The sequence below is a fragment of the Theropithecus gelada genome, chromosome 3 (assembly GCF_003255815.1).
Source record: "Theropithecus gelada isolate Dixy chromosome 3, Tgel_1.0, whole genome shotgun sequence".
Taxonomy (NCBI): Eukaryota; Metazoa; Chordata; class Mammalia; order Primates; family Cercopithecidae; genus Theropithecus; species Theropithecus gelada.
In genome coordinates, this window is record NC_037670.1 from 68,587,583 (window position 1) to 68,613,909 (window position 26,327).

Genomic DNA, 26,327 nt, shown 5'->3' on the forward strand with positions numbered 1-26,327 from the left:
AAATTCCATGAGTCTTTCATTCATTCTGCTTAGCTCTTGGTGGGACTTTTCAATCTGGAGGCATATTTTTCTTTGGCTCTGGAAAATTATCTTATTACTGTCATAGTTTCTGGAATGCCAAATTGATTGCCTGAATTGATCTCTGTTTCTACCTTGATTTCTTTGACTTTATCTTCCAGCCTCTTTATTGAAGTTTAATTTTAGCTACTATATTTTAAATTCTTGTGTTCTTTCTTTTTGGCCTAATTGTTCTATTTTCATATTTTATTCTGGTTATATGGATATAGTATCTTCTCAGATCTCTGTGAAGACATAAAATAGAAAATTTTTGGATATCTTTTTTCCTAATTAGCTCTGTATTTATTTATTTATTTTTTTTACTTGTTTTCATCTGGCTGTTTTTTCTCATAAGATGCAGTCCTCAGTTCTCTAGTAATTTTTTTTTTTTTTTTTTTTGACAGAATTTCACTTCTGTTGCCCAGGCTGGAGTGCAATGGCGCGATCTCAGCTTACCGCAACCTCTACCTCCTGGGTTCAAGCTATTCTCCTGCCTCAGTCTCCATAGTAGCTGGAATTACAGGCATGCAACACCACTGGTGCCTGGCTAATTTTGTGTTTTTAGTAGAGATGTTTTTTTTAGTAGAGATGTTTTTAGTAGAGATGTGTTTTTCTCCAATTTGGCCAGGCTGGTCTCAAACTCCCAGCCTTAGGTGATCTGCCCACCTCGGCCTCCAAAAGTGCTGGGATTACAGGTGTGAGCCACCATGCCTGGCCCTTTTTTTTTTAATACAAAAATATTTTTCTCCCATTCTCTTGAGTGTGGGACTGTATTGATGGTTTGTCTACTGTGTGTCTGAAGTCTGCTCTTCCCACCACCACTGACAGCTGAGTGGATTGACCAGTCAGCTTTGCTTTACAGGACATGGGGTCTTGGCCATCCTAATGCTTGAGTGAGTAGGACTTCACTTGACACACAGGCATCCACACTAGGTCCTCAGACTGCTGGTCAGTGTCTTTGGAGCAAGGTCCTCCATTCTTCTGTAGCAAACAGAGGGATTCCTGTCCCTTTCAATGGGGCATCCAGGGCCACAGCAGTTCCCACATGTGCCCCTGGCCTTGCTCCTGCCCTGCATACCTGCTGACTCCCAGCTAGAGCCCATGTAGCTGTGGCTTCTGGATGTCTCCTACCCCATAGAATTTGTCTCCTGTGTCTCTCCTCCTTTTGTCTTCCGCAGATTTGTTGACATCTCATCTGTTCCTGGCCTCCCTCTTCCCCCGTTTTGACTATCTGGGTTTTTTCTCTTCATGCCTTTTATGTCTGCAGGTCACAAGAGGTCAGAAAGTTGACTGTCTGTTCCCAGTGTGACATCTTCACCTGGGACCTCTGGAAGCATTTCTTGTCTGGTTTTCTCCCTTGATGATTTGGTTCATTCCCCTGGGTAGGCAGTGTGAGAAGCTTCCCCAAATTTGGAAATTATGTTATATAGAGCTGGGTGGGAGAATTATATTTGTCAAGTGAGCTTGTTCTTGTGAAGGCAGGACCGAGGAGCCTTGGGCCCTCTGTGTCATGTTTCCATTGCACACATGTTTATGGTTAGACATGATTTGGCCCAACATGTGTCTGGTTCATTTCAAGAGTGAGTGGATCTATTGTTCCATTTGCTCACGTTCCTCATGGTATTAGAAGGTCAGGAATGAAGCTCAGTTGCCTATTGTTCAATAGGACTAGCCAAGTAAATACCCTTTTCCATGGTAAATTCCCCTATGAAAGGTCATGCAAGTGGAATTGCGGTCTCATGAGAGGATGCTTCCTTGGAGTCTGCATGTGAACCTGGCAGAGCTGCCCGTGCCTAACAGAATATCTTCACTGTGTCCTGCAGTGGGCAGCCTTCTGCCACCTTCTCCCCTCACTGCATGGCTCAGGAACTATCTTTCATTTAGAAACTATCTGATGGGCTGGATGTAGTGGCTCATATGTGTCATCCCAGCACTTTGGGAGGCTGAGGCAGTAGGATCGCTTGGGGCCAGGAGTTCGAAACCAGCCTGGGCAACAGCAAGACCCCTGTCTCTACAAAAAATAAAAATAAAATTAGCCAGGCATAGTGGCACTTGCCTGTAGTCCCAGCTACGTGGGAGGCTGAGGTGGAGGGATTGCTTTAGCCCAGGAGTTTGATGCAGCAGTGAGCTGGGATCACGCGACTGCACTCCAGCCTGGGCAATGCAGTGAGGCCGTGTCTCTTAAAGAAAAAGAAGAAAAACTGTCTGACAGCAGTGACTCCTGCACATTATTTCTTCCATTTCCATTTTTTATTTATGAATATTTAAAATACAGTTAGGTTATGGTATTGTATTTCATTGACAAATACTAAACTCCAGTTTGGAAAACCTATCAGTTTGGGTTGTCTTTTTTTCTAATCATTTTATAAGCATTTAATGAGTCACCTACCAGATGACATGGAGAGTAGCTTCCAAATTGTTTTTATTCCACATACCTATTAGAAAAAAGTTTTAAGTACTTGATCCCAGTGTCGTCTTAATGCATGCCTTATACAGATACAAAATGTAAATGGAAGTTCTGTTTTATTTCCTCTTCTAATTACTGACCTGTGAACCCCCTGGGGTACGCATACCCTGCTTTGGAGACTGCTGGCTGGAATACATGATATGAAGTAAAAGAAATCCTACTCCCAGCAGCTGCCAGTCCAGTTCTGGAGACAGACAAGTGGTGGGGTAGGGATAGGTGTTCCTAGGGCAGTGGGGAGGGCCATGGGGTCATTGTCTGCCTAGGACAGGCTCAGAGGGACGAGGGTGAGCTGAGGCTTTTAGAGGCTTGGTTTTGTAAAGAACCGAGACAAAATGCAAAACCATGTGGGGACGTTGGTGGTATAATGGTGAGCATAGCTGCCTTCCAAAATCAAAGGAATTGGTCTCATACTCTTGGATGAAGACCAGGCTATAGTCACCAGGCAGTGCAGTAGCTCACAGAAGGAAGAGGCGGTGCTTGTCTCTTGTACAACAGTCCTGGGGTAAGCAATTCAGGATGTGCAGCCCCGTCAGCTCTCTTGGTTGCTGTAGTCCAGGGCTGGGCTCCTGCATCTCCCAGGTAGCCACAAGGGGAGGCAAGGGAAAAATACTCACCGCTTGTCTCCTCTGCTTACTTTTTTGCGGTGACAATTGGTCTCCCTTAACTGGAGAAGGGAGAAGAAGATTGGGTCACAGCAGCTTCCACCACAGCACTTTATGTTACCAGTTATGCTGAGAAAGATTTTTTGGTGGATTTACCTACATGAGCTGACATCTGCAGGTTGCTCTAGGTATAAATTAGGCTGATACGGTTTTCTTCACTGAGATGCCTGGTGAGCCTGATGACAACGCTGTAGTGTGCAGTCAGGTACCTTGGAAACTGTCACCCCTCCCACTGTACAGAACACCAGTGGTCACCCTGATAGGAGAGATGATTTTCTTCTGCTATGTCCTCAGGTCTCAGTGGCCCTTAGCAGCAGCTCCATTCGTGTGGCCATGCTGGAGGAAAATGGGGAGCGTGTCCTCATGGAAGGGAAGCTTACCCACAAGATCAACACTGAGAGTTCTCTCTGGAGTCTCGAGCCCGGGAAGTGTGTTTTGGTAAGTTTGGGCACCTGTGTGCAGGGCTCCCAGGTAGACTTCAAACCTGCAGTGATGCCCCTTTTGACCAACAAACCTGTTTACACTTAAGCAGTGAGGCTGTTAATTTCAGCTGCTAGGGCAGATGGGTTTTCCTGAGCATTTTCCAGACTGCTCAGAGATTGCCTCTGTGGGCACTTGAGCTTTGGCCCTTTGAGGTCTTGGTCGTTCCAAAGAGCTCCACTGTTATTACATCTAAGGCAAAAACAAGTAAATTGAAAATGAAAAGGTAGGTTGAATTTTTACAGATGCTACTCTGGAGGGTGCAGAGTTAATAAATTCAGAGAATCAGGCTCATTGACCAACTGGCTCTCCTTACCCAGCTGCTGGTTAGGCATTAGCTAAGAGTTCAGGACAGTAAGATTAAGGTGTGAATCCAAATGAACAGCTCGCATGTTACCAGTTAGCAGACTCGCTTACAAATTGGGCTGCATGCCTGAACCAGATCTGTTGGTGTCTCACCTCCTTCTGCCCTGTGAAAGCTTTGAACCCTGTCAGTGGTGGCTCTGTGCTGGTGCCCAAGTGGAGGTCACCTACAGATAAATTGAGGCACAACATGTTCTGAATTAACTTGTTTCCTCTTTCCTCCTGCTGGGGTGCTTACAGGGCGTGGTAAAAGGGATAAAGGTGAAAAAAATATTAAGTCTGGACGAAAGTCTTTAGAATTTTATACAGATATATTCTTCATATGTGCAAAATATGCAATAAAGATATCTGTTTTGGTTGCTATAAGACGTGCTTGGCAGGCTTCTGCCTGGGCTTCCCTGGCCAGTGCTGACTGGCAGGGACAAACTATCTTTTGGGCCCACAGTGACTCTGTCCTGGCTGCCCTCATGCTCGGAGGGACATGCGGGCCAGGTACTGAAAGGAGGGTATTCTGTCAGTGCTGCAGGATCCTGAACCAACCTTAATTCCAGTCTTGATATCAAGCCTGGACGATGGAGCTCACTCTGGCTACACAAAGGTGGGGCCAACCTGGGCACAAACAGCATGCTCCTTGGTGCTGCGGTGGCCTCAGCTGCTCCCTCTCCTAGTGAGCGTTTCATCCTAAACAGGGCCTCCTATTTAGGCCCTACGCGAGGCCGTATGTGTGGTGTATAGGGTTTCCAGCAGTGGGGCTAGGACTGACCCATCCCAGTTCAGACTCTCCTGGCCACCCAGGGCCTACCTCTGCTGATGGCCAGCGGCAGATGACAGTGGTTCTTGTTCTAAATCTCACCCTGTGTGCTCCCCTGCCTGTGGCGTTCAGTAGTCAAAGACCAGAGAATTGTTCTTCTCCTGCCTACAAATACTGTGATGATCACCCCATCACCCAGCAGTTCAGTTCCTCATCCCCTGACCCCTGACATATAAAACCTATGCATTAATTACACAGCCTGGAGCCTTTTCCCAAGCTATGGGCTCCTGTGACTACTACCAGTTCCTTTCCTTTATGTCATATTTGACTTTGCAGATGCCATTATGGCCGATTCCTCACTTGAGCTTCACGTGGTTGTGGAGGTATGAGAGCATGAGTGATGCACTAGCAGTACTGGGGCTGGCTAGCTAGACCTCTGAAGGTGCAGCCCTGGCTGCCTGGATTGTACTAGTGAGCCCATGATCCTGGGGTTGCCTTCTCCATGGACTGAGAGGTCATGACAGCCCCGCCTTAAAACACTGACTTGATTCTCCTGCCTTCTGTTGGGTGAACTCAGTGCAGAGCATGGAGCAGGTCATGATGCTCTCATGTTGGTTCCCTCTGAGCGGGGAGCTCTTGTGAGCCTTCCCCATGTGGTCCGGTTGCACTTTGTAGATACTTCATGCAGAAGCCCAAAGCCTTAGTCACTGGTCTCTGAGCCCATAGCCACCGTATTTGGAATCTGTTGGGATTACAGTCAGGGTACCAATGTTTTACTGTACACTATTTGCATAAATATGTGATTATTAATACATAGCTCAACTCTTAAGGGTTTTGTTGACAGAAGTGACTCCAGCTTCTTCATGGATATTTCAAAGCCATGTTTCTTTTTTGTGTGCGTTTTGTACACTTGTATGTATAGTACAAGTGGAATAGGGATGTGGCTAGTGGCCAAAACATTAACTTCTTTTAATAATGGCTGCCATTCAATGAACGCAGTCTTTGGGCCAGGCTCTTTGTGAGGTGCCTTACAATGCTGTTTAATGCTCTGCAAACTTATTTTACAAATTGGGACACTGAGGCTATGAGAAGGTAAGTAGCTTGCAAAGTGGGTAGAGCTAGACCTCAAACCCATGCCTGCCTTGTCCCAGAAGGCTTTTTCCAGTGCTGTGAGAAACAGGAGTCTCTGGAGAAGGCTCAGACCTGTCGGGGCTGGGAAGCATTGCTCCCTTTCAGCCGAAAGGCTCCGTGGAGCAGAACATGAGGAGGGAGGAGTGTAGGTCCCCAGTTTGGGTTTCAGAGTCTTCCCTGTGTTAGGTAAATGTGTGAGATGCAGCCACCAGGCAGGAGACTGGGGGAGCTGTGCTTTAAGAGGATAGCTGGATGTTCAACTTTCATGCCAGGGCCCTTGGGGCCATAGCACAACCCTGGCAGGCCTGTCTCCACCTGTGTGTTCTTCATGAGTGCAGCCTTTATTTGTGCCCTGGCTGCCTTTAGTTTTTGTAGTTAGCTTTCGTCAAACACCTGCTACTCAAAGAGTTTATAGAAATTCAGCAGAACCATTGCAGACTGAGGGGCACCTGTCACTGCCATGAACACGGCTCCTAAATATTCTCTGCTGAAAATCCCTCTACAATTGAAACACTGCATGAGTTCTTTCCCATAGTTCCTTAAAGTGCCTTTGTTATCAGTAGATGGCATTGCGTTTCTAATGCACCTTCACCTGTGAGAAATCAAGCACCTGAATAAAGAGGAGTTATGGAGAGCATTTAAACTCTTCCCATAGTGCTCCCATGCAGGGCTCTGCCTGCCTCCACCTCTTTCTGGACCACGTAGCCTCTAGTGCAGTAAATGCAGAGTGTATCACAGAAACTTTGCTGTTTATAGGAGCTATGCAGTTTGTTGTCTTCTTTATTGAATTATTTATTTATGTGTGACCTTTTAGGCCCACATCGTTTCCTCTGATTACATATATGAGATAATATTGTGAATTAATGAGCCGATTGCTTTGATTCACAAAGATCCTGTTTGCCTCCTGCTTGCTGCATCGTGTCTGCTGTGTGGAGCTTGGCACACTGCTTTGAGCGTGTGGATGCAGAGGGACTGCAAATGAATCAGAGGGGCTGGCTTTGGGTTGCAGCCCCCTGTCAAGCAGCTGCCTGATTTTGGGTCATCTCTTTAGCCTTGCTGGACTTCCATTTCTCACCCTTCCAACAAAGTTAAGCACTGTAGTCTGATTGATCTCCAGTGTTTGTTTGTTTCTTATCATTAAGTACCCAGCCCTGTTCAGGCACTGGGGATAGCTAAAGAGAGTTGAGGGCTTTGCTCTAAAGGTTTGGAGATATCCTGTGAATGTGGGCTTATTTGGGAAAAGGGTCTTTGTAGATATGATTAAGTTAAGGATCTCTCAAGATGGAATCATCCTGGATTATCCAGTGACACCTGTCTGTATAAGAAACAGGAGAAGACAGAGATAGACACAGAGAAGGCCATGTGAAGATGGGGCAGACACGAATGATATAACCACCAAGCCCAGGAACACCTGGAGCCACCAGAAGCTGGAAATGGCAGGAAAGATCCTCCCCTAGAGTCTCTGCAGGAGCGTGACCCTACTGACACCTTGATTTCAGAGTTCTGGCCCATGGGACTGGGAGATAATAAATTTGTATTGCCTTAAGTTGCCTGGTCTGTTGTTCCCTGTTACGGCAGCCCCAGACACCAGTGCAGGTCTCCCATCACAGCACTGTGAGGCCGCATGAGATGAGAAGGATGCAAAGGGATGGCATCCGGAGCTGCACTGCTGCCACCGCCCCCAGCTTCTTGGTTAGAGATTCTGACCTTCTGACCTCCGGGCAGGCCAGTGTAGACATGGCCTTCACTTTCCAGCTGCCTTGCACATAACCTGCTCCTCCCTGTGCTGTGGATCCCACATTAGCCAGCCAGGGCAGGCAGGGGTGGCTGCTAAAACCGTATGACAGTTCTTGCCTCCCTCCCTCCCTCCCACACTTCAGAATGTTAAATGAGACTTCTTGACTCAGGCAAGCTCCTTTCTTGGTTACAAAGATGTAAAATCAGCCGTGGCAACAGCACCAGCTCTTTTTTCCGATAGCTCGTTCAGTCCCCAAAGCTAGGCAGTTGGCATGCGCACCGTCCTCCTTTCTTCCTGTAGTCGGGGGAGCTGACAGGCTGTCCTCCACGCTGCCGTGGGTGGCTGCTCTGCTGCGGGGGCTCTTGGACATGGCTATGCTTGAGATGGTCGTTGTAGCTGTATGTGAGGTGAATGCCATTCCATATACCTCTTCATGTATTGACATGGTGCACACACAAGTCATTTAAAATCAGTGAAATTGCTCTGGAGTATTCTTTGAGGAATTAGACCTTGAAGCTCAGGCTTTAAAACTCATCGTAATATATTTGTTTATGATTTTTGAACCCTGTGAGTGTTTTTGTGCAAGCTGTATCCACCTCCTCCCCCCAATTTAGATTATTTCTCAAAAGTGGAATTCTAGTGTAATTGCAGCCTCTGAGCTGTTGCCGTGGTTCTCCCTTGTGGATGAGTTGTTTCTGGAGTGTTGTCGATGACATTAGCCCTGTATCCCCACATCCCCACCAACAGTGGGCTTTTCATCTTCACTTATCTTTGCTAGTTTACCCAGATACTTCTAGTGTCACTTCTTAGAACAATTGTGAGGATGAAACGAAGATAGGCGGTTTATTGTCTACTTGTCCTCATTGGCGAGCCACCTTCCTGAGTCCCCACAACCTTTCCTGGCCCACTGAGGCCATCCCATGGATTACTTAACATACTTCTTCATAAATTCAGAGTGGGAACTACAGATTAAATTTCCTTAGCATTTTGGCAAGAGCCCAGAGCCTGGAATGTAATGTGAGCCCTTAAGCCTTTAGTGCAAATGATGTCTCTAGGGAGAGCCCTTAGTGTTTTTCAGGGGAAATCAGAATCCTTCATCAACTCCAGTAGGGAAGAACTGAAGCTTATGGATTCAACAGAGGGCAGTAGCCCAAGGAAACCTGTTCCAATGTGAGTGGAAGGAATATACTGAGCAGAGCTGGCTAATGGTGCCCTCTTGGTGGCACCATGGACGGGGTGCTGGGCACCCTCGTTTCATGGGGTTGGAGGAAAGGAAGGGAACGCAACTCTGTATTGCTTTGTCGGCCCCATCGCTGGAATACGTGGGCCTTCCAGCCATACTCAGACCACAGCTGGGTCCTATCTGGCCTATACAGTGTCTTAATTTTGTTTCTAATTTTCAAACTTAAAAAAATAGTTGACAGCATTGAAAATCAGGAGATTGCCCATAACAGTGCTGACTTGTGGCGTGTCCTGAGAAGCTGGATCTGCTCCAGTGTGGCCCACATTCCCCCAGCAGCAGGTGCTGAGCAGGTGCCCTGGACCTCCGCCACGCTGTCGTCTCACCCCATTATCTGCCCTCGTTCCGAGGTGCCTTCCCGGAAGGAACGTCCCACAGCATTCCCATAAGTCTCATTGGCCCAGTCTCGATCACGCGGGCAGCTGTGAGGAGTAAAGTCGTCCTCGCTGGGCACATTGCTTCCCTGAATAGAAATGAGGTTCCGTTACTAAGGAAGGAAAGGGATATAAATGCTGGTGAGTCATCAGCACAGATTGGGGGATGCTGAGGTAAGTTTATTCATGTTGAGGTGGAAGTTTCTGTGAGGACATTTTGGGAACACTGTTCAGCCTGCAGTCTGGGGTCCCTCAGAGAAATGGACTGATTAGAAGTCTGGGACCGGGTAGATAAAAGAGGAACCTGGAGCGTTTAGTTATGCTGGAAAATGATAACGTGCCAGGGAAATGATGGAGCACCATCAAAGTCAAGCAACCTCCACCAACCTTGTCTGAGATCATTTGACACCAACATAATTAAGCATGGTAATGAGTTATAAGCCATTGAGAGACCAGAGAGGCCAGGTATCCAGGGGTCAGTACTGACAGCAATAGATAGATAACTTCATTGCAGAAGAGAAGGTGCTTGCTTCAATAAGACATGTAAACCGCCAGTCAGTGTGGAGGGACTAGGGCAAGAAAGTCAGCATTTCCCAGTCTTTGTGGGAGAGATGGGACCAGGCAGATGCTAAGCGGGGCAGGGTGGAGCAGGGGTGCAGGGGTTCTGGAGAGGAGAGTTTGCAAGTCAATAACTACAGTGGAGAAGAGTCAGACCTCCCTTTGGCCAGGTAACCTGAGTGAACACCCCACCCACTGAGGGCTGTGGATGTTGTGTGCCTGCAGGTGGAACATGTGTGTGTCCAGCTGGGTGTGCACACATGAGTTAATCAGGAGACGTCAGGGAAGGAAAAAGGCTGTGAAAATGTCCCAGATTAAAGAGGACAGGACCCCCAAGATGCAGGAAGGACTCTGAACTGGACCCTGTTCCATAAAAAGTAACTTCCTTATCCTTAGGAAATAACTCAGGACAAAGGGCCAAGATGAATGCAACCTATTCTTAAATGGTTCAGAGAAAATATTATGTTATTATATATTATACATACAGCACACATAGAGTGAGAGAGCTGTGTGCAGACGCACAGCTGCTAAACACTTGTATGGGTGTCTTTGTACTTGTCTTATTCTGGTAACTTTAAGCTTAAAATTCTTTCCAAATGTTAAAAAAAAATGAGAAGGCTAATAGGCTAATAAGCACATAAGAAGCTCAAAGTCATAAGTCATTAGGGGAATGCAAGGCAAAACCATGATGAGATGCCCCTAGACACCTCTTAGAAGAGCTGCTAAGAAGGTAGACAGCACCAAATGCTAGATGAGATGGGGCACCTGGTGCTCTTCTGTGCTACTGGTAGGGGTGCAGTGGAGTGGCTAGTCTGGACAGTAGCTGACACCATATGACCCAACACACGCATTCCTGGCTACTTACCAAGGAGAAATGAAAGCATGCAGATCTCTACAGCAGCTCTTTACCTGATTACAAAACACTGGAAATGCCCAGGTGTCCTCAAACAAGTGTGTAGTCCGCCTGCCATGAAGCACAGTGTGGCTGAACGTCAGAGTCCCCACACTCAGAGGAGTCATGAGATACAGGACTGCACACTGTGTGATTCCACACATGTGACATTTCTGGACACGGACATGCTGGATGGCAAAATGAGCATTGGGCTGAGAGGACTGCTGAGAAGGGGAACGGGGCTTCTGGGATGTGGGTTGACTATAGCAGCAGCTCATGGAGATGTGACCTCAAAAGAGTGAGTTTTACTATGTACATACTATACCTCCACAAACCTGACTTTAAAAAAATAAAATATGCACAGAAAAAAAAACAAAAACAAGTGCAAAACTATCAGACTACTTTTTCAGAGGTGTTATTTTTAGGTAGAAGCCTTTGAACTCCATCCCAGGAACATTGTACCCATGTCCTCTTAGAACTGCATCTTGCACTGGGTGTCAGGAGACAGCCCTGCAAGACTTGTATGCTCTGTACCATTCAGTGGTTTTGAAGGTTAACTACCTGAAGTCATATTTGAGGCGTCCCAGAAGCGTTACTCTAAGGAAAGTAGTTAAATGTGGACAGTGATGGCAGAAATAGTTACAAATTAAACCAGTTTATAGAACATGAGAATGTTCAGAGCATAAAGAAGCTTGTCAGCTCAATGACTTAAGAGACATGGGCCATTAAAAAAAAAAGGTCTGGAGTTTGGGAAAAAGAAAGGAATGGGGATCTGCGGGTTGGGGTTATGAGCTCAGAGTGAGAGATGGAATTCTGTAAAGGAATAGTGTGGAGAGGAGTTCTAGGCAAGTCAAGAACGATGTTAGAATGTGCTTGTTTAGGATAATTATCATGTTAATAATATTGTTCATATTGTTTTTACTAATATGCTCATCCTTAGAAAACAGAAGATATTTTAAGGGTACTAAATAAATACTTAACTAAAATTTTGCAACTGAGACCTTGGTCTTCCAGAGCCTTTATATGAACCTTTATAGACAACACCTCAGGTCCTGTTTGCTGCCCCAGTATGGAGGGCAGCCCACTTGGTTACAGTGATGACAGATGGAAACTTGACTGGAGCAGGTCTGGAAGGCAGAGGAGGCAGGCCTGTGTGTTTGTGGTCAGGACAAAGGACCAGTGGTGCTAGCCACACCTGTGGGGATGACTGAAAAAAAAAAAAAAAAAAGCAGACAATAACAAGTGTTGGTGAGAGTATGGAGAAACTGGAACCATTGTATGCTGCTGGTGGGAATGTAAAGTGGTACAGCTGCTTTGGAAAATAGTATGGTAGTTCCTCAAAAAGTTAACTGTAGAATTATCATATGACCCAGCACTTCTGGGTAAATATGCAGAAGAATTGAAAACGGACTCAAACAGATGTTTGTACATCAGTGTTCATAGCAGCATTATTCACAACAGCCAAAAAGTGGGGGCACCTGAAATGTCTGTCAGTTGATGAATAGATAAACAAAATGTAGTTTATCCATACAGTGGAATATTATTCAGCCTTAAAAAGGAATGCAGTTCTGATTCATGCTACAACATAGATGAACATTGAGGAGGACATTATGCCAAGTGAAATAAGCCAGACAAAAACAAACAGATAACTGTATTATTCCATTTGTGTGAAATGTCCAGAACAGGCAAATCTATAGAGGCAGAATCATTAGTAGTTGCCAGGGGCTTGGTGGGGTTGAGGGAACAATTTAGAGGAAAGATTAGAGCAAATGGGGAGTGACTGGTAATTGGCACAGGGCTTCTTTGTGAGGTAATAAAAGTGTTTTGAAACTAGATAAAGGTGATGGTTGTGCACCATTGTGGATATTCTAAATGCCATTGAGTTCACTTTTGAATGGTAAGTTTTGTGTTAAGTGGATTTTGCCTTAATTAAAAATTGTTCAATATAAAGTCGGCTCACATCTCCTCCTAAAATACTGATGCACATGCATGATGTCTGTGAGTGAGGATGGCCCCCTTGGAGAGCTGCACTGCCCAGCACAATAGCCACTTGCCACATGTGACAGCTGAGTAAACACTTGACAGGTGGCTCACGTGACTGAAGAACTGAATTATTTTATTTTAGTTAACTTAAATTTAAAACCTACTTGATTTAGTTCTTGGAAAACCTTGAATATTTTTGAAACAACTTGGGTATGTGAATGTACTCTTTCAATGTAAATATTATGAAATCTAAACACAGATCAAGTATTTCTGATGAAAAAGTGCAGTGCTTATCTTAATTTTTGTTGGGTTCAAGTGTACTTCTGTGTCCAGAGTACACTTGTGGACACAGAAGATTCGGGGATGTTCCCCTCCTTCCTGTTGGGCAGGTGGCTCGTTGTCTTCAGGTCCATCTCCTACTGTACCCAGGAGCCCTCCACTCTGGGTGTGTGTTTGGACCTGGCCGGTGAAACCATGTGTTGGGGTCTGTGGAGTGCAGAAAGGCCTGGGAGTACCAGCACCGTCCCCTGGGTGGTGTGTAGGCCGACCCCTTGCCCACATGGTGCTGGCAGTGGGCTGTCAGCCCCAGTGTAGCTCTGCTTTGCCTCTTTATGCTGGGCAATCTGGAAAAGGCCCTTACTTCCAAGGGTTTGTCCTTATTTTTAAATACAAAAAATGGTATGTGTGGTAAATGGTAATGGTATGTATTTTACAGGACTTGTGAACGCTAATAAAATAAGTTACATAGATCACAGTAATAACTACTGGTGAAGATAAAAAATTCGTAAAGGATCTCTTCTTTCCAGAGATTTACAGTTCTGTAAGTTCCTCTGAAGTCTTCCCTGGAATAGAGAAAACAACATAGTTCCCTCTTGGAAGGTTTTTCATTGCATCAGCTTGGTAAAGACGAGGTAGAGTTCTTAGTGTTGGGGTCTCTGTGGGTGAGTCAGGTCCCCGTCACACAAACTGTAAAGTCAGCTACAAACCAGCTGAGCAGAGTATCTGGAAATGGAAGATTCATCCCAAATTTAAATTTGGCACTGGCAGAGCAGCGTCATTTACTGGGTAGAGTTGGCGTGTAGGGGAGCCACCACCCACTCCCCCTGTTCACCACTCCCCCTATCTGCACTGGGAATGTCAGACAAGATTTCTGGGATGCTGGCTTCAGATCATGATTGCAGGTTTTTGTCTTGCTCTTCCCAGTTCTGGAAAATCTCCACTGTGTGCTCTTCCACACCTCATCAGTGTCCACCGTGTTCGTTAGTAGAGCACATTCTCCGACTTGATCTCTGGGCTCTGCAGGGTCTAGCGCTAAGTACCTTCTATGGTGTGGGTAGGTTTTGGCAGCAGGGGCTTGGAAGTGGGAAGGTAGAAGGTCCAGTGTTAGGACACTGCTCTCTCAAGCCCGTATATGCTGGTGAGTCTCCAGTGCTCCCTCTCAGGGGGACATGGTGTCCTGTGGACTCACTGTGGCCGCTAGGGTGTCACAGTTACCCTGAGTGTGGCTTGGTAGGTTTTACCCACCCAGTCAGTAAGTGTCCTGGTGGCTGCACCTCCATGGATGAGAGCTGCTCTCACTTGCGGGCCCTTTGCTACGTTTTCTCCCTTTCTGTGAGCACCTTAGTGGTTTAATATCATCAGAGTCCCATCACACTTGGACATGTGAATGTACTCTTACAATTGTAAATATTATGAAATCTAAACACAGATAAAGTATTTCTGATGAAAAAGTGCAGTGCTCATCTAGAACAAAGTAGACAAACCCACTCTGTTGCTTCTTGGCCACTCTGGTAAGAATTTTGAGCCCAGCCACTGACCACAGCAGATGCAGCCAGTTTTCTTGTTTTCTGTGTCCCCATGACCATTGATAAGGGGGCATGGTGTGGCCAGGGCCCTCCTGTGTGTCCCTGGGACAGGCCAAGCAGCACGGGTCACCTAGGTACATACAGTACCCCTCACGTTTGCTCTGACACCGCAGTTCCAGTTGTCTTTTAAGTTTTTGTGGTAATGACATGAGTCTCACAGACCCCAGCACTGAGAGCTGGATCGTGAGTACTGGTTGCTGCTTCCTTTGACCAAGGGGTGTCTGCGCCATCCCCACAGAGGTGCCCGAGGAGGCCGGGACCACTTTTGGGGTTAGTTCTTGATGGTTGTTCCTCCTTCCTGAGAAGGAAGAACTTTAAGGAGTGGGGCTGGAGGACCCCCTCATGCAGCAAGCTTGGCCCCAGTGAGGAAGAAGTAGGGACAGGGCGTGGTGCCCTGTCATGGGGTGAGGACTCCCCAGGAGATTCTGTCATGCATTAGGCCGTGCCCTAAGTCTCACAGGTCCCAGCTTACCCCCAAGATAGCAGAATGCTGGGTGTTGCTCTTGGAAGCAAGAGAGATCACTGGAGAGTTAACTGGTTGATAAGAGCTAGGCGGAGCCTTCCATGGCAAGCATGGGGGCAGGCTGGGATGGCCCAGGACAGGTCCTGGTGTGGGGGGTGTCAGTGGTCTTGGAAAACAGCCTTTCTTGATGACAGTGGGCAAGGTGAGCACATGGAACAGACACCGTCCTGAGTATACAGGACCTGCTGAAGAAGGACAAAGGCATCTTCCAGAATGTCAGTCCCCTCAGGTATGCCCCTCCTAGCTCTTCCCTGGGATATGTTAGCACAGTCAGCAAAGGCATTCCCAGGCACAGAGTGTCCTGCCTTGGGTTCTGGCACCCCCTCTTGTCTGTCACCTCCCTTTGTGTAGTTGGTCCTGAGCTTATCCTGGACACCCATCCTTCAGTGGGCTCTGCTCTGTCCCCAACCCTGGACACCTGTCTCAGGTCTCTGACTCAGGTCTCTGTCCTGCTTGTCCCCAGGTGAACCTGAGCAAGGTGGGCGAGTATTGGTGGAACGCCATCCTGGAGGGAGAAGAGCCCATCGACATTGACAAGATCAACAAGGAGCGCTCCATGGCCACCGTGGATGAGGAGGAGCAGGCGGTGCTGGACAGGCTTACCTTCGACTACCACCAGAAGCTGCAGGGCAAGCCACAGAGCCATGAGCTGGTACGAGCACGGCAGTCCTGGAGAGCCCACCCTTTAGGCCCTTGTGCTGGTGACAAAGCTGATAGTGGCAGAGGTGTTGGTGATGATGATGGGGAAGAAGGATGTGTGGACTGGCTTCCTGCCGTGCCCTAGCAAGGAACCTGTCTTACCTGCTCTTGTCCCTGATCACTGCCTCACAGGTGCACTCTGGTCTTTCAGCTGTATTCTCATACCTGGGCTGAGAGCCCAGATAACAGGACCTCTAAGGGTGTCATGAGATATTCCTTGCCTGCACCAGAGCCTGGTAACGTCAAGTGTGTTGATAGCTTTTGTTTGTGCCTCATCTGCACATGTCTTCCCATGAAGAGTCGCTTGGTGGGACGTTTGGTAGAGGAGGGGAGGCAGCCAGGCTGCAGAGCCAGTTTCTGGATGTTGGAGGCCAGCATGTGAAGACTCTGTGATGTCAGCAATGTGTTAGGGAGGAGGAAGAGAAAGGTTCCTCTCTGACCAGTGTAGTGTCCAATGTAGAGTTTGCTCATGGCCAAAGAGAATGATGAATTAGATGTATACATTCTTTCTTCTATTTTAATAATCCCAAGAGTAACTATTTAGGGACAAAAGGGTTGCTTTCCTCAGATTATTTTTAACTTCCCGTGTCCCATATACCCAGCACGTGGGTTTGGGCCGCAGTACGGCAGGGCACACAAACCCAATGCAGCCTTGAGTCGGTGGGAAGGGGTCAGCTGCTGGGCACAGTCTCCTTATTTTCATTCTGTAAACACGGACCACCTCCTCCCGCTGAAGACCACTGATTCATATTTTCTTCTCATTTTGTCTCTTGGAGGAACCTTACCTTGTGGTGTATCTGGATTGTCTTAGACGTGCCTTCCAGTACAGCATGTATTAATACATCATAGGTGGTTCTGCAAGCCCTGTTGCTGTGTGTCGTCCATTCTTGCCTGTTTTCACAGACAAGTGCATCCTGCTCTTATGAGGTCAAGGAGCCTGCAGAGAGGAGTGTCAGCATGTTCTCCTTAACCTGGCCCTGCCACACCAGGGGCATGTCCTGAGCACTTAGTACACACAGTTAAGGTGGGATTGACTGACTGCACAGTATCCCTGAAAATACAGTTTGTTTGTTTTTGGGTTTTTCCGCCCCCGCCCACAATAGAGAGATTGAATTTCTGAGATTGTAACTCAGTAGCTTAAGCAGCAGGGATGGGGTTTGACCTCTTATCTGATTTCACACCTTTCTGTCCTTGCAGCCCTGTCCACCCTGGCCCTTGTCTCTGTGGAAGAGAATGTTCCTCTGGGTTTGGCCCCCTTTTCCACCCGGGGCATGGCAAGCTTAAAGGACATCTTTGCTTGGCCTATGTCCGTGCAGAGTTTGAAGCCTCAGGTAGTACTGCAGCACATGCTCAGCTGAGCTCAGCTCAGGTGCTTAGACAGCCAGACCTGCCTGGTTATGGCTCATTCCAGTTATGCTGCATTTGCCTGTGGTCACCACATGAAAGGCCAGCCTTTGAACGTTTGCCCTGTGGGTGGGGCTTCTCATGGTAGTGTTTGGGGATGGGTTATGTGAGGGTCTGCCCACTCTGTGCCCATATTCAGCATTGGGTCCACAGAAGGGCTGAGATGTATTCACGAGTTGACCTTTGGGAGAAAGAGTCTGTTTTGACTGGAGAACATGAACCCAGATGCCCTTTGTGCAGTCTTACCACGTGCCCCTTAGAAGTGTCTTTTTGTGCCACAGGATGGAAGGACTAAGGTCAGGTGGTTCCTTGCATCTTCCCCAGACGCTGACACTGAGTCTTTGTTACAGAGAGATGATAAAAATTATTGTAGTTTAAATGGTATTTGTGCATTTGTCAAAGCCTTGATGAAATTATTGTAGACTTCATCTTATTTATTTATTTATTTATTTTTTGAGACAGAGCCTCGCTCTGTCACCCAGGCTGGAATGCAGTGGCGTGATCTCAGCTCACTGAAACCTCCACCTCCCAGGTTCAAGTGATTCTCTTGCCTCAGCCTCCTGAGTAGCTGGGACTACAGGTGCACACCACCACGCCCGGCTAATTTTTGTATTTTTAGTAGAGACAGGATTTCCCCATGTTGGCCAGGCTGGTCTCGAATGCCTGACCTCAGGTAATCCACCTGCTTTAGCCTCCCGGAGTGCTGGTATTATAGGTGTGAGCCACCACACCCGGCCATTTTTATGTAGACTTTAGCTGTTGAGGCATGAGAGAAGCTAGGATGCTCTGGCTGTTTTTTTCCTCTAAGCCCTCATGTTTCCTGTGATTGTATCTCTTACAGAACCTTACATTCAAAAACAAAATAACAGTAATACCTGCTCATCATTGGAGTTGCCAGTAGTGCCAAGGACATGCATAGAGGTGTCAGGGGCTCCATCAGCCTTTTCTTCTTCTTCTCTACATCCTTGCCCCTCCCCTTCCCTCCTTTCTTTCTGTTTCCCTTTTCTTTCCCTTATATCCTTCCCTCTCCTTGACCTTCGTCTCAGTCTCTTTCCCCCATCCTTTATGTTCTGTGCCAAAACCTTGTAACATTGCATAGTCTCACTCACCCCCCTATTGGGGCATGTCGGTGAGGAAGACAGACACAGATCTGCCTTTGTGGTGCTAGGATTCCAGCCATTTTAATCTTAGCTTCTCCAAAGAGTATTTCAGTCCTGCTTTGCAGTCTCATTGATAATCCTCCCCAGGAAGCAGCTGCTCTGGTCTCTCCATTTCTGGAGGCCTAAGGCCTCCTCATTTTGATGGCTTGTTGCCAAGCCCACTGCCCAGGACCAGGAACGGGGAGGTCTGTTCATTCCAGGTAAGCTGAGGCAACTTCCAGGCAGTTCTGGACCTCAGACCCCTACCTAGATCCTCACTGTCAGTCTGGGAAAGGCCAACCTCAAGGGGTGAAAGATGGCAGCAGTACACATTGTATGTAAGCACCATGCACATACATAATTACACACATGCAGCATCGCAGGGTGCAGCTGACATCCCCTTCATGCCCTACTGCCCTGCTCTGAGGGCAATCCAGTGGGGTCATCCTGTTGGTGTCCTCTTGGCAAGCTGTTTTTCTGGTCCCTAGGGCACTGCACAGCTCAGGTGTGGAACAGAAAGTCCCCATGCCCGCAAACAGCTTCTTGTGACCTAGCATTGGGGAGCCCATAGACTGGGCAGCGACCCAGTTAGGAAGGATTCAAAGAACCTTGAAGATGCTGTGGTCCAGTGGAAAGAGCTCTGTGTGTTAAATCGAAATCTGTTCTGCTATAGACTTGCCATGAGGCACCATCCTGACCCTTGAGAGGATGTGTGTCCCTCCCCAGGGTAAAGTGCCCTGGGAGATCTTCAGCAACATGCAGGAGCCCAGGGCTGGTTGGTGCAGGGGTAGGTCCCAGAGTGACCCTCTCCCTGGGGTTGATCTGCTCCTCAACAGCCAGGGAGCCTCCAGCTCTCAGGCAACAGCTGTAGACAGTAATGAACTGACCTCTCAGAGCTATGGTCGTTCAGAGTGTGTGTCCAAGCACCTGCCTGGTGCTGATACTAAAGTCTCAACTCCTTCCTGGGCTTGACAGTGTCTGGGGCAGGGTCTGCAGCATATGGAGGCTTGCAACACACAGAGATTTCATGTAAAATGTCCTTAGTGACTAGCCTTTTTTAAAAAAATCAAATGAGGAAACAGACATAGAAGGTAGGTACATGCCCTTGTGTGGCCTCATGTAGCAGGTTAGCCACATTTTATTCAGGCGTCCTGAGGGGTACCTCACAGGCAGAGGGACTATCGTGAGAGTTAGGGGGCCGGAGTTGCTTCGCTGGGATCACCAGGCTTCGCTAAGGAGAGAGAATGGAAACAGGGCCAGGTTCTCCTGTCAGCCTCCATCTGCCGTTCACGTCGGCATAGTCACAGTTACCAGCGTGCTCTGGCATTGATGCCCATTTATGGTGTGAACTCAGAGTTTTCTAAATTTGCCAAGATTTCAAATTGTGCTTCTAATGCCACAGATGCTGTGTATTTTGAAGAAATTTTATTTTGAAATGATAATACTTTTATTGTTTTAAATTCTTTGGTGTCACTAACCTTTTTCCACAGTTATCAAATTTAAAACCCTTCATCTTTTCCCTAATTTAATTTCTTTCGAGCAGGATTCTCCCATCTAGAAAGAGAATGTGGAATGTACAGGTGCCATTGCTCTGTCTGTGCTGAGATGTGTCTGTGTCTAGGATCTCTTCAGCCTGGTAGGATTCACCCTAACGTTAGTAATTGTGACATCTCATAGGCAGATAGCTTTAGCATAGTCTCTGGTCATAAGAGTGAATTTGGTGACACACAGGAAGGCCTGCTCTCCACTTTTGCCTCAGGAAAGGTCTGAATGCTGATCTTGGCATCCTAGGCTCCCTCTATTTAAGATCAAGTCTACTAATCTGCCCTTTGCACTCTGGGAATCCTACATCGGGCCCTCATCCAGCAACCCGGTTCCCAGGGTGAGAGTGTGGTGGCTGCAGGGCTCTGCAGCTGTCATTTGCCCTACAGCTGGCTGGGATTCTGTTGAAAGGTTCAGAGGCTTCGTGCAGCCGCCTGCTGAAGTCATCCATTCTTATGTTTGGTTGAGACTATGCAGCCTCACACTTCCAGTGGGCAGAGGTGTGGGCCATGCTTTCAGGGCTGTGCAGAGGGGTCTTCATGTAGTCTTCTCTGCACCCACAGCCACTCCATGTGAGCTGCAGTACTTGTTCTCAAAATGGTCTTTCCAAAGTCTCTAATGTGAGTTGCCTGTAAGAAATTGATAGTAATGTCAATTCATCCCTAGTATATAGTATGTGTCTTTGATATGCTTGTTGTTGCATCACTTAGGTTTTAAAAAATGAAAAAGAAGCTGGGTATGGTGGACTGCACCCGTAGTTTTAAGTACTCAGGAGGCTGAGGTGGGAGGATCCCTTAAGCCCAGGAGTTTGAAGCTGCACTGAGCCATGACCACACACTGCACTCTAGCCTGGGAAGCAGAGTGAGACCCTATCTCTAAAAAATAAAAACAGGAAAAAGAAAACCCTCTTGTTAGGAAGATTGTGTTTTATTTAAGGAGAAGCCCTGGTGCTGAGAATCCCACAGCCTCATTTTCTGGGCCTATGCTACCGGGTTTTCTGCAGCAGGGACTGTGGATCATATTGGTAGAATAACTACTGGCCCTGCACGGTCTCTTTTGTCTCTTGTGGTCAGAAGGTCAGAAGGAAGGAGAGATCATCCCCAGCCCTCAGTGTACTCATGGTGGCCAGGTGAGGAGGGCAGATGTGGAGTCCCTATGAGGAGAGAGAGCCTGCCAACTCAGGTACAGATGCTTCCCTCAGGGTCCAGTCTTCCTGATGTCTCCTGCCATGGCCACACACTCAGGCTTGCTTCTGATCCTTGGAGGCTAGATAGTTCCAGAATGGCCACATGTTGGCCAGGGCTTAGTCAACCAGCTCTGACTGCATCTGCAAGGATGCAGTGGGGAATTCCTGACTGGCGGGTCTACCACTGGACATTCTGAGGTCTTTTCCTCCGTGCCACATCCTCAGTCAACCGTGGATTGTCTGATGATATAGTTCTTGATGCTGATACCTGGGGTGCTAGGGTACCTCCTCTGCACACCTTAGTCATGACTCAGGTGGGGCTTGAGCACTTTCTCTACGCACCTTTTCTACAACCCCGGTGGGCTGGGACACTCCCTCTTCGTGCCTTAGTCAGTACCTGGTGGGACCATAGACGTTGCAGGCTGTTTGGAATTTGGACAGAGATCCTGGTGGAAAAGGGACAAGATGAACCATAAAGAGGAGCCAGTGCTTTGCTGGGGACAGAAGATGAAGGGTTAGAAATTCAGTCTGTGGAGCACAGTCTTGCAGAGAAATTGGCAGGCACCCAGTACCTCCCTTGGTTGAAGGCTGCTCCAGGGTAGTACGGTTCTCTGGGAGCCGGTCTTGCCAGGCAAGTGCCTGAGCCCTGAGGAAGCAGGAAGGCTCTCTGCCTGCAGTCAGAGTCTGCTCTGGGAGAAAGTACACAGTGCCTTTTGATCCCCTTTAATCTCTCTATTTTCTGTTTGTAGAAAGTCCATGAGATGCTGAAGAAGGGGTGGGATGCTGAAGGTTCTCCCTTCCGAGGCCAGCGATTCGACCCCGCCATGTTCAACATCTCCCCGGGGGCTGTGCAGTTTTAATGACCAGAAGGAAAGGAAACCCTCGCCGGTGGGGAGGCAGAGCCTTATCCTCGGCCACCCTCCTCGGCTCCCTGCGTTCCAGGGACTTGCTCGTCTTGTTTACCCCTAACCATCCTTTCTTTCAAGGGTGAACCAGGCCTTCCACCCTGACCTTGCATCTCCAGACTGTTGCAGAGAAGGTGCGGGGCCAGCTGCTGTGTGGTGGCCACTGTGGCTGACGCTGAGTGAAGGTGTTTGAAATGCAGGAGAGGATATCCCAGCAAATTGGGATCACATGCTTTTGTCTCCACAGCAACCAGCCACTGCAGGCAGCATGTCTTTCCTCCCCTGCTCCCTGCTTGCTGTTGTTTTGACGCTATTCTGCTTGCATGTCTTCTGGTTGGGATGTGGAATTGTTGCTGGGCTCTCAGGCGAAGCTGAAGTCATTGAAGTGTGTGAAGCTCTGTGCTTGCATGAGGGCGAGCAAGGAATGGCTGTGCCTGGGGCTGCTTTGGGAAACTCTTTGCCCCTTGACCTCTTTTGGGAGCATTCACGTGGTCTTCTTGCTCATCCCTTTATAAATGTGCTTTGCCTGCCTCAGCCTCATGGTCAGAGCAGTGGAAACTGGAGCCCTGTTTGCACATTCTAGTTGTTGGGAGAAAGCCCGGGTTCTGGGCTCAGGTCCAGATGCAGCAGGGATTCTGTTCTCTGACTGTGGCGACCTTGCTTTGGTTCTTGTTGAAGTGAACCAAGCCCAGCCACCACGCATGGCATGCTGTGCTTGGCTCCCCATAAGACGTCCTCTTTGGGTGCACGGTGTCAAAGCGTAGGCAGGAGTGGAGAGCTGGTGCCCTCAGGAGGAGACCACAGCATGTTCATCAGCTCATCAGCAGAGCACAACAGCCACAAGTCCTGAGAAGCTTTGACCTTGAGGGGCTTCTAGGAGAAGTGGAATTTCTGCATGGGGCGTGAAGGCACACTGTCCCACCACAACTGAACCAGAAGAGAGTGAAGACTCCCCCCTTCCCATCCTCTGTGCCAGGTGTCAGACTGCGCTCCCTGGAACTTATGGCCCGATCTTACCTGTTGTCTAGGGACTGGTCACTGCCTCAGGAGCCCCAAGCCTATGCCCTGAGCCATGGCTGCTGTGACTGACTCCAGCCAAGGTGCAAAGATGAAATTATGGGACAGGGCCTCAGGCCTGTGTTCCAAGTACTCACAGGGGCTCTGGGTGCCCATCGCCGGGAGTATGGTTCAGCTACCACCGGCACTGCCCATTTGCCTGTCTCTCAAGCTCAGAGCATGGATGAGCCGCACAGCAGAGCAGTGCACCCTGGCACCATGCACGGCCAGCAAGAATCAAGGCCTGCAGATGCTAAGAGAGCCTATTGTCAGGGGAAGGACCCCACCCCTGCACACACTCTCTGTGGATACTTGGGTTGTGGGGGCTGTCTTGGAGAGTAAGTTTGTGGTTGGTTTCTGGTTTACAGTGGTGGCTGACACCCCTTGTAAGAAAGCATTCCTGGGAAGTCTTCTGTGGGTCCAAACATGTTGCTCCATCATCACGCGAGAGCAGAAGGCCCTAGATACCCCCTTTGGAATGTGAGAGCCTTGTTGTCTGATACTTGCCACTGAGCTGGTGAAGCCCCTCTAAGGAGATCTCGACCCTGGGGAGCAGAACTCTTGTCATCTATGAGGGGTCCTTCTGAGAAAGACTCATTTTTTTCCTGGAGTTCTTCCCATCGAGGTCCTAGGATTTGCACACCACTGTCCCATAAGAGCTTTCCTGCCTAATGAAAGGAGGTCTTGTGTGTGTCTCCTCTCATCTCTGTAGTTCCCGAGTTGGCCCCCATTGCAGCCCCACCCTGTGGGTAGTCTTCCAGAAGTGATGCAGTGGTGTGAGATGCCCTACACCTTGTTATTTGGGAGACTTTGAGAGTCACTTCCATGGTGACCAGTGTTTGTTTTGCCTGATTTTGTATTGTGTGTTGCATTTCTCCCCACTCCCTGCCCTGCTTTAATAAATGGCAAACCAATGTCTAGGAAGAATGACTGAGGGGCAGTATTGGGTATTGGCCCCATGGCAGGAGCAGCCACTTGCATCTGGTCCCGGTGCCACACTGCAGTGCTTGGTGTGGTTGTGGAGCCTGTCCCTGCACGCCTTGCTCCCATTGAGCCATGCTGTTTGGTGGGTGATTCTCTGCCCTGAGCCACCACTCTGGACTGCTCCAGTCTCCAGAGCTGGCACACCCTGCCTGTTTTCTCTTTTTAGACACAACAGCCGCAGTTTGGCCAGCCACTAAGTCCCACCAGCTGAGGTCCGAGGAAAGCGGGGTGACTCATTTCCCTTGTCCAGGGCCCCAGGAGAGTGAGGTGTCCAGCCTGCAAAGCTGTTCCAGCTCCTCGGTGTTGGTTTGCAATAAATCGGTATTTAAGCAGTTCTGGGTCTGCGTGTGACATTTGCTGCTGAGACAGTTCTGTCTGTGCATGGTCATTATTGTTATATTCTGGCCTCGGGGTCCCAGGCCAATGTACACAGCAAACACCAGCGTGGGGAATTCTTAGGGGTTGTTTCCCATCTGGTCTGAGTGCACTGGGCAAGATCTCAACACAGCTTTAGAAATCCTGTAAGATTTTGATTAGTGAGGAGAAAAAGAATGTAGCTATAGATCTTACATCCTTTCAAACAGGTTCTGGAATTCTGTAGTTACCGGAAAGCTTAGGGTGAGTGCAGAGTTGGGAATGATTCCACTGGAGGGCCATCTTTGCCTACCAGGCTCCAAAGCCCTCCTTGATCTCCAGGTGCATACCTGCTGTTACCTTTGCTGAGCCCTCACAATGGGCTTCCTCCAGGACATAACCCCATGTCTGACACACAAGTCTCCCAGGTGGCTGGCCACCTGCTTCTTCCTCAGTCAGATCTTTGACTCTCCTTCTCTGTGCCCCACCCCATTCCATGGGTATCCATCTCCAGCCTCCTCCGACCCTGCTCACCCCTGGGGACAGGACCCAGGGGTGTGAGAATTACTTCTTGGCTGAATGAAGACTGTTTCAAAGGCAACCCTTAGAATTGCCTAGCATACTCCCAGGGCCAGAAATAACCCACCAGAGAGGAGAGGCGTATTTGCCCCTGAAGAGTGCAGGAGGGAGAACAGTTGAGAAGTGTTTTGTGTGGAAATGTGTCCAAGAGGCATCAGCTGCTGCACAGAGAACTCACTGCCCAGAACACTGCGCTTGGGGAACAGACCTCACCCCCACCTCAAATCTGCTCCCCACTGGGCCTATTGGCAGCCAGCTCAGCCGGGGAACGGGCAGTATGACTCGCTTTGTGAATGAAAAGCACGAAGTTGTCAGCACAGAACCTGGCCAGTCCTTGATAAACTCTCTCCTCGGTGGTCAGAGGCCAAGCAGCCCATGTGTCTCAAGGTCCTGAAGAACTGGGCTATGTCCCTGAGGCTCCCTCCACCATCTGACTACCGGGTCTGGGGAACAGGCTTTTAAACCAGGCTGCTGCCCTGGGGAGTGCTCACTGGATGCCAGGGTGCCCCCTAGGGACAGGGTCACAAAGCCCTGGGGCTTCCCCTGCCAGTCCTGGTGAGGACAGTGTGGTCACTATTTCAGAGAGAAGAAAAATGAATATTCTGTCTTTTCAGACTAAACTACTCACCCAGCTCACACTAATGTGGATTTGTTAATTTTACCTTTTTTTTTTCTTTCCAACTTTTATTTTAGGTTCAAGGTTTGTTACATGGGTAAATTGGATCATAGAGGTTTGGTGTACAGATAATTTTGTCACCCAGGTAATCAGCATGATACCTGATAATGTAGTTTTTCAGTCCTCACTCTCCTCCCACTGGGTTTTATTTTTTAGTGCTGGAAGTTTAACAGACTGGTCTTACCTCAGAGGGAGGGAAGAAACCCCCTATCACTGGGCTCCGTGGTGTGACAGGGGCCTGGTAGGGGCTTTCGATCCACCATCCATTCCTCCATACCAAATGCCTGAAGTCCCCACTTTGCACATGGAGACAGCGTCGTGCCAGGGAAGAAAGGTTGAGCCCGGCTACCCCTCACAACTTCCTGCTTCCCCCTCAGAGGGTGTTGGGGAGACCAGAGCCCATGGCAGGACCAACCGTCACTGAACCCAGCTGGCCCAGGTCTACCAGAACACTCTGGGGGTATGCTGGGCTTGCTGGGTAAACCCCTGGCATGCTGGCATTTGCTGTCTTCTCAATGCTGATGGAGATAGGCACACATGGGGTGTGGGAACATGGCCATCCTCAGGCAGGTTCATGAGGGCACTGGCAGGCACTCAGGTGTATGCTGCCTCCTGCTAGGCAGGGCCGAGGCTGTTCTCCCTGGAGAAGGGCGGCTTAGGAAACACTTGCAAGAAAGCTGCTTGGACCTGGGAGGTGACCCTGGCCAGCCTCCCTGCTG

The 26,327-nt window shown here is 48.6% G+C and overlaps 1 protein-coding gene across 2 annotated transcripts in view; it reads left to right on the plus strand.

Annotated features, from left to right (window-relative positions):
* NUDCD3 (NudC domain containing 3) overlaps window positions 1-25,570 on the plus strand; it is a 108,600-nt gene extending 83,030 nt beyond the window's left edge. The window contains exons 4-6 of one of the 2 annotated variants that reach the window (XM_025378700.1): window positions 3,481-3,624; window positions 15,548-15,736; window positions 21,804-25,570. In XM_025378700.1, the coding sequence (XP_025234485.1) occupies window positions 3,481-3,624; window positions 15,548-15,736; window positions 21,804-21,914 (444 nt within the window). In that variant the 3' untranslated portion in view covers window positions 21,915-25,570. Of the gene's footprint in view, window positions 1-3,480; window positions 3,625-15,547; window positions 16,037-21,803 lie in introns of those variants that run through there. The other variant, XM_025378699.1, reaches the window with a different exon arrangement.
* Window positions 25,571-26,327: the final 757 nt, after the last annotated feature.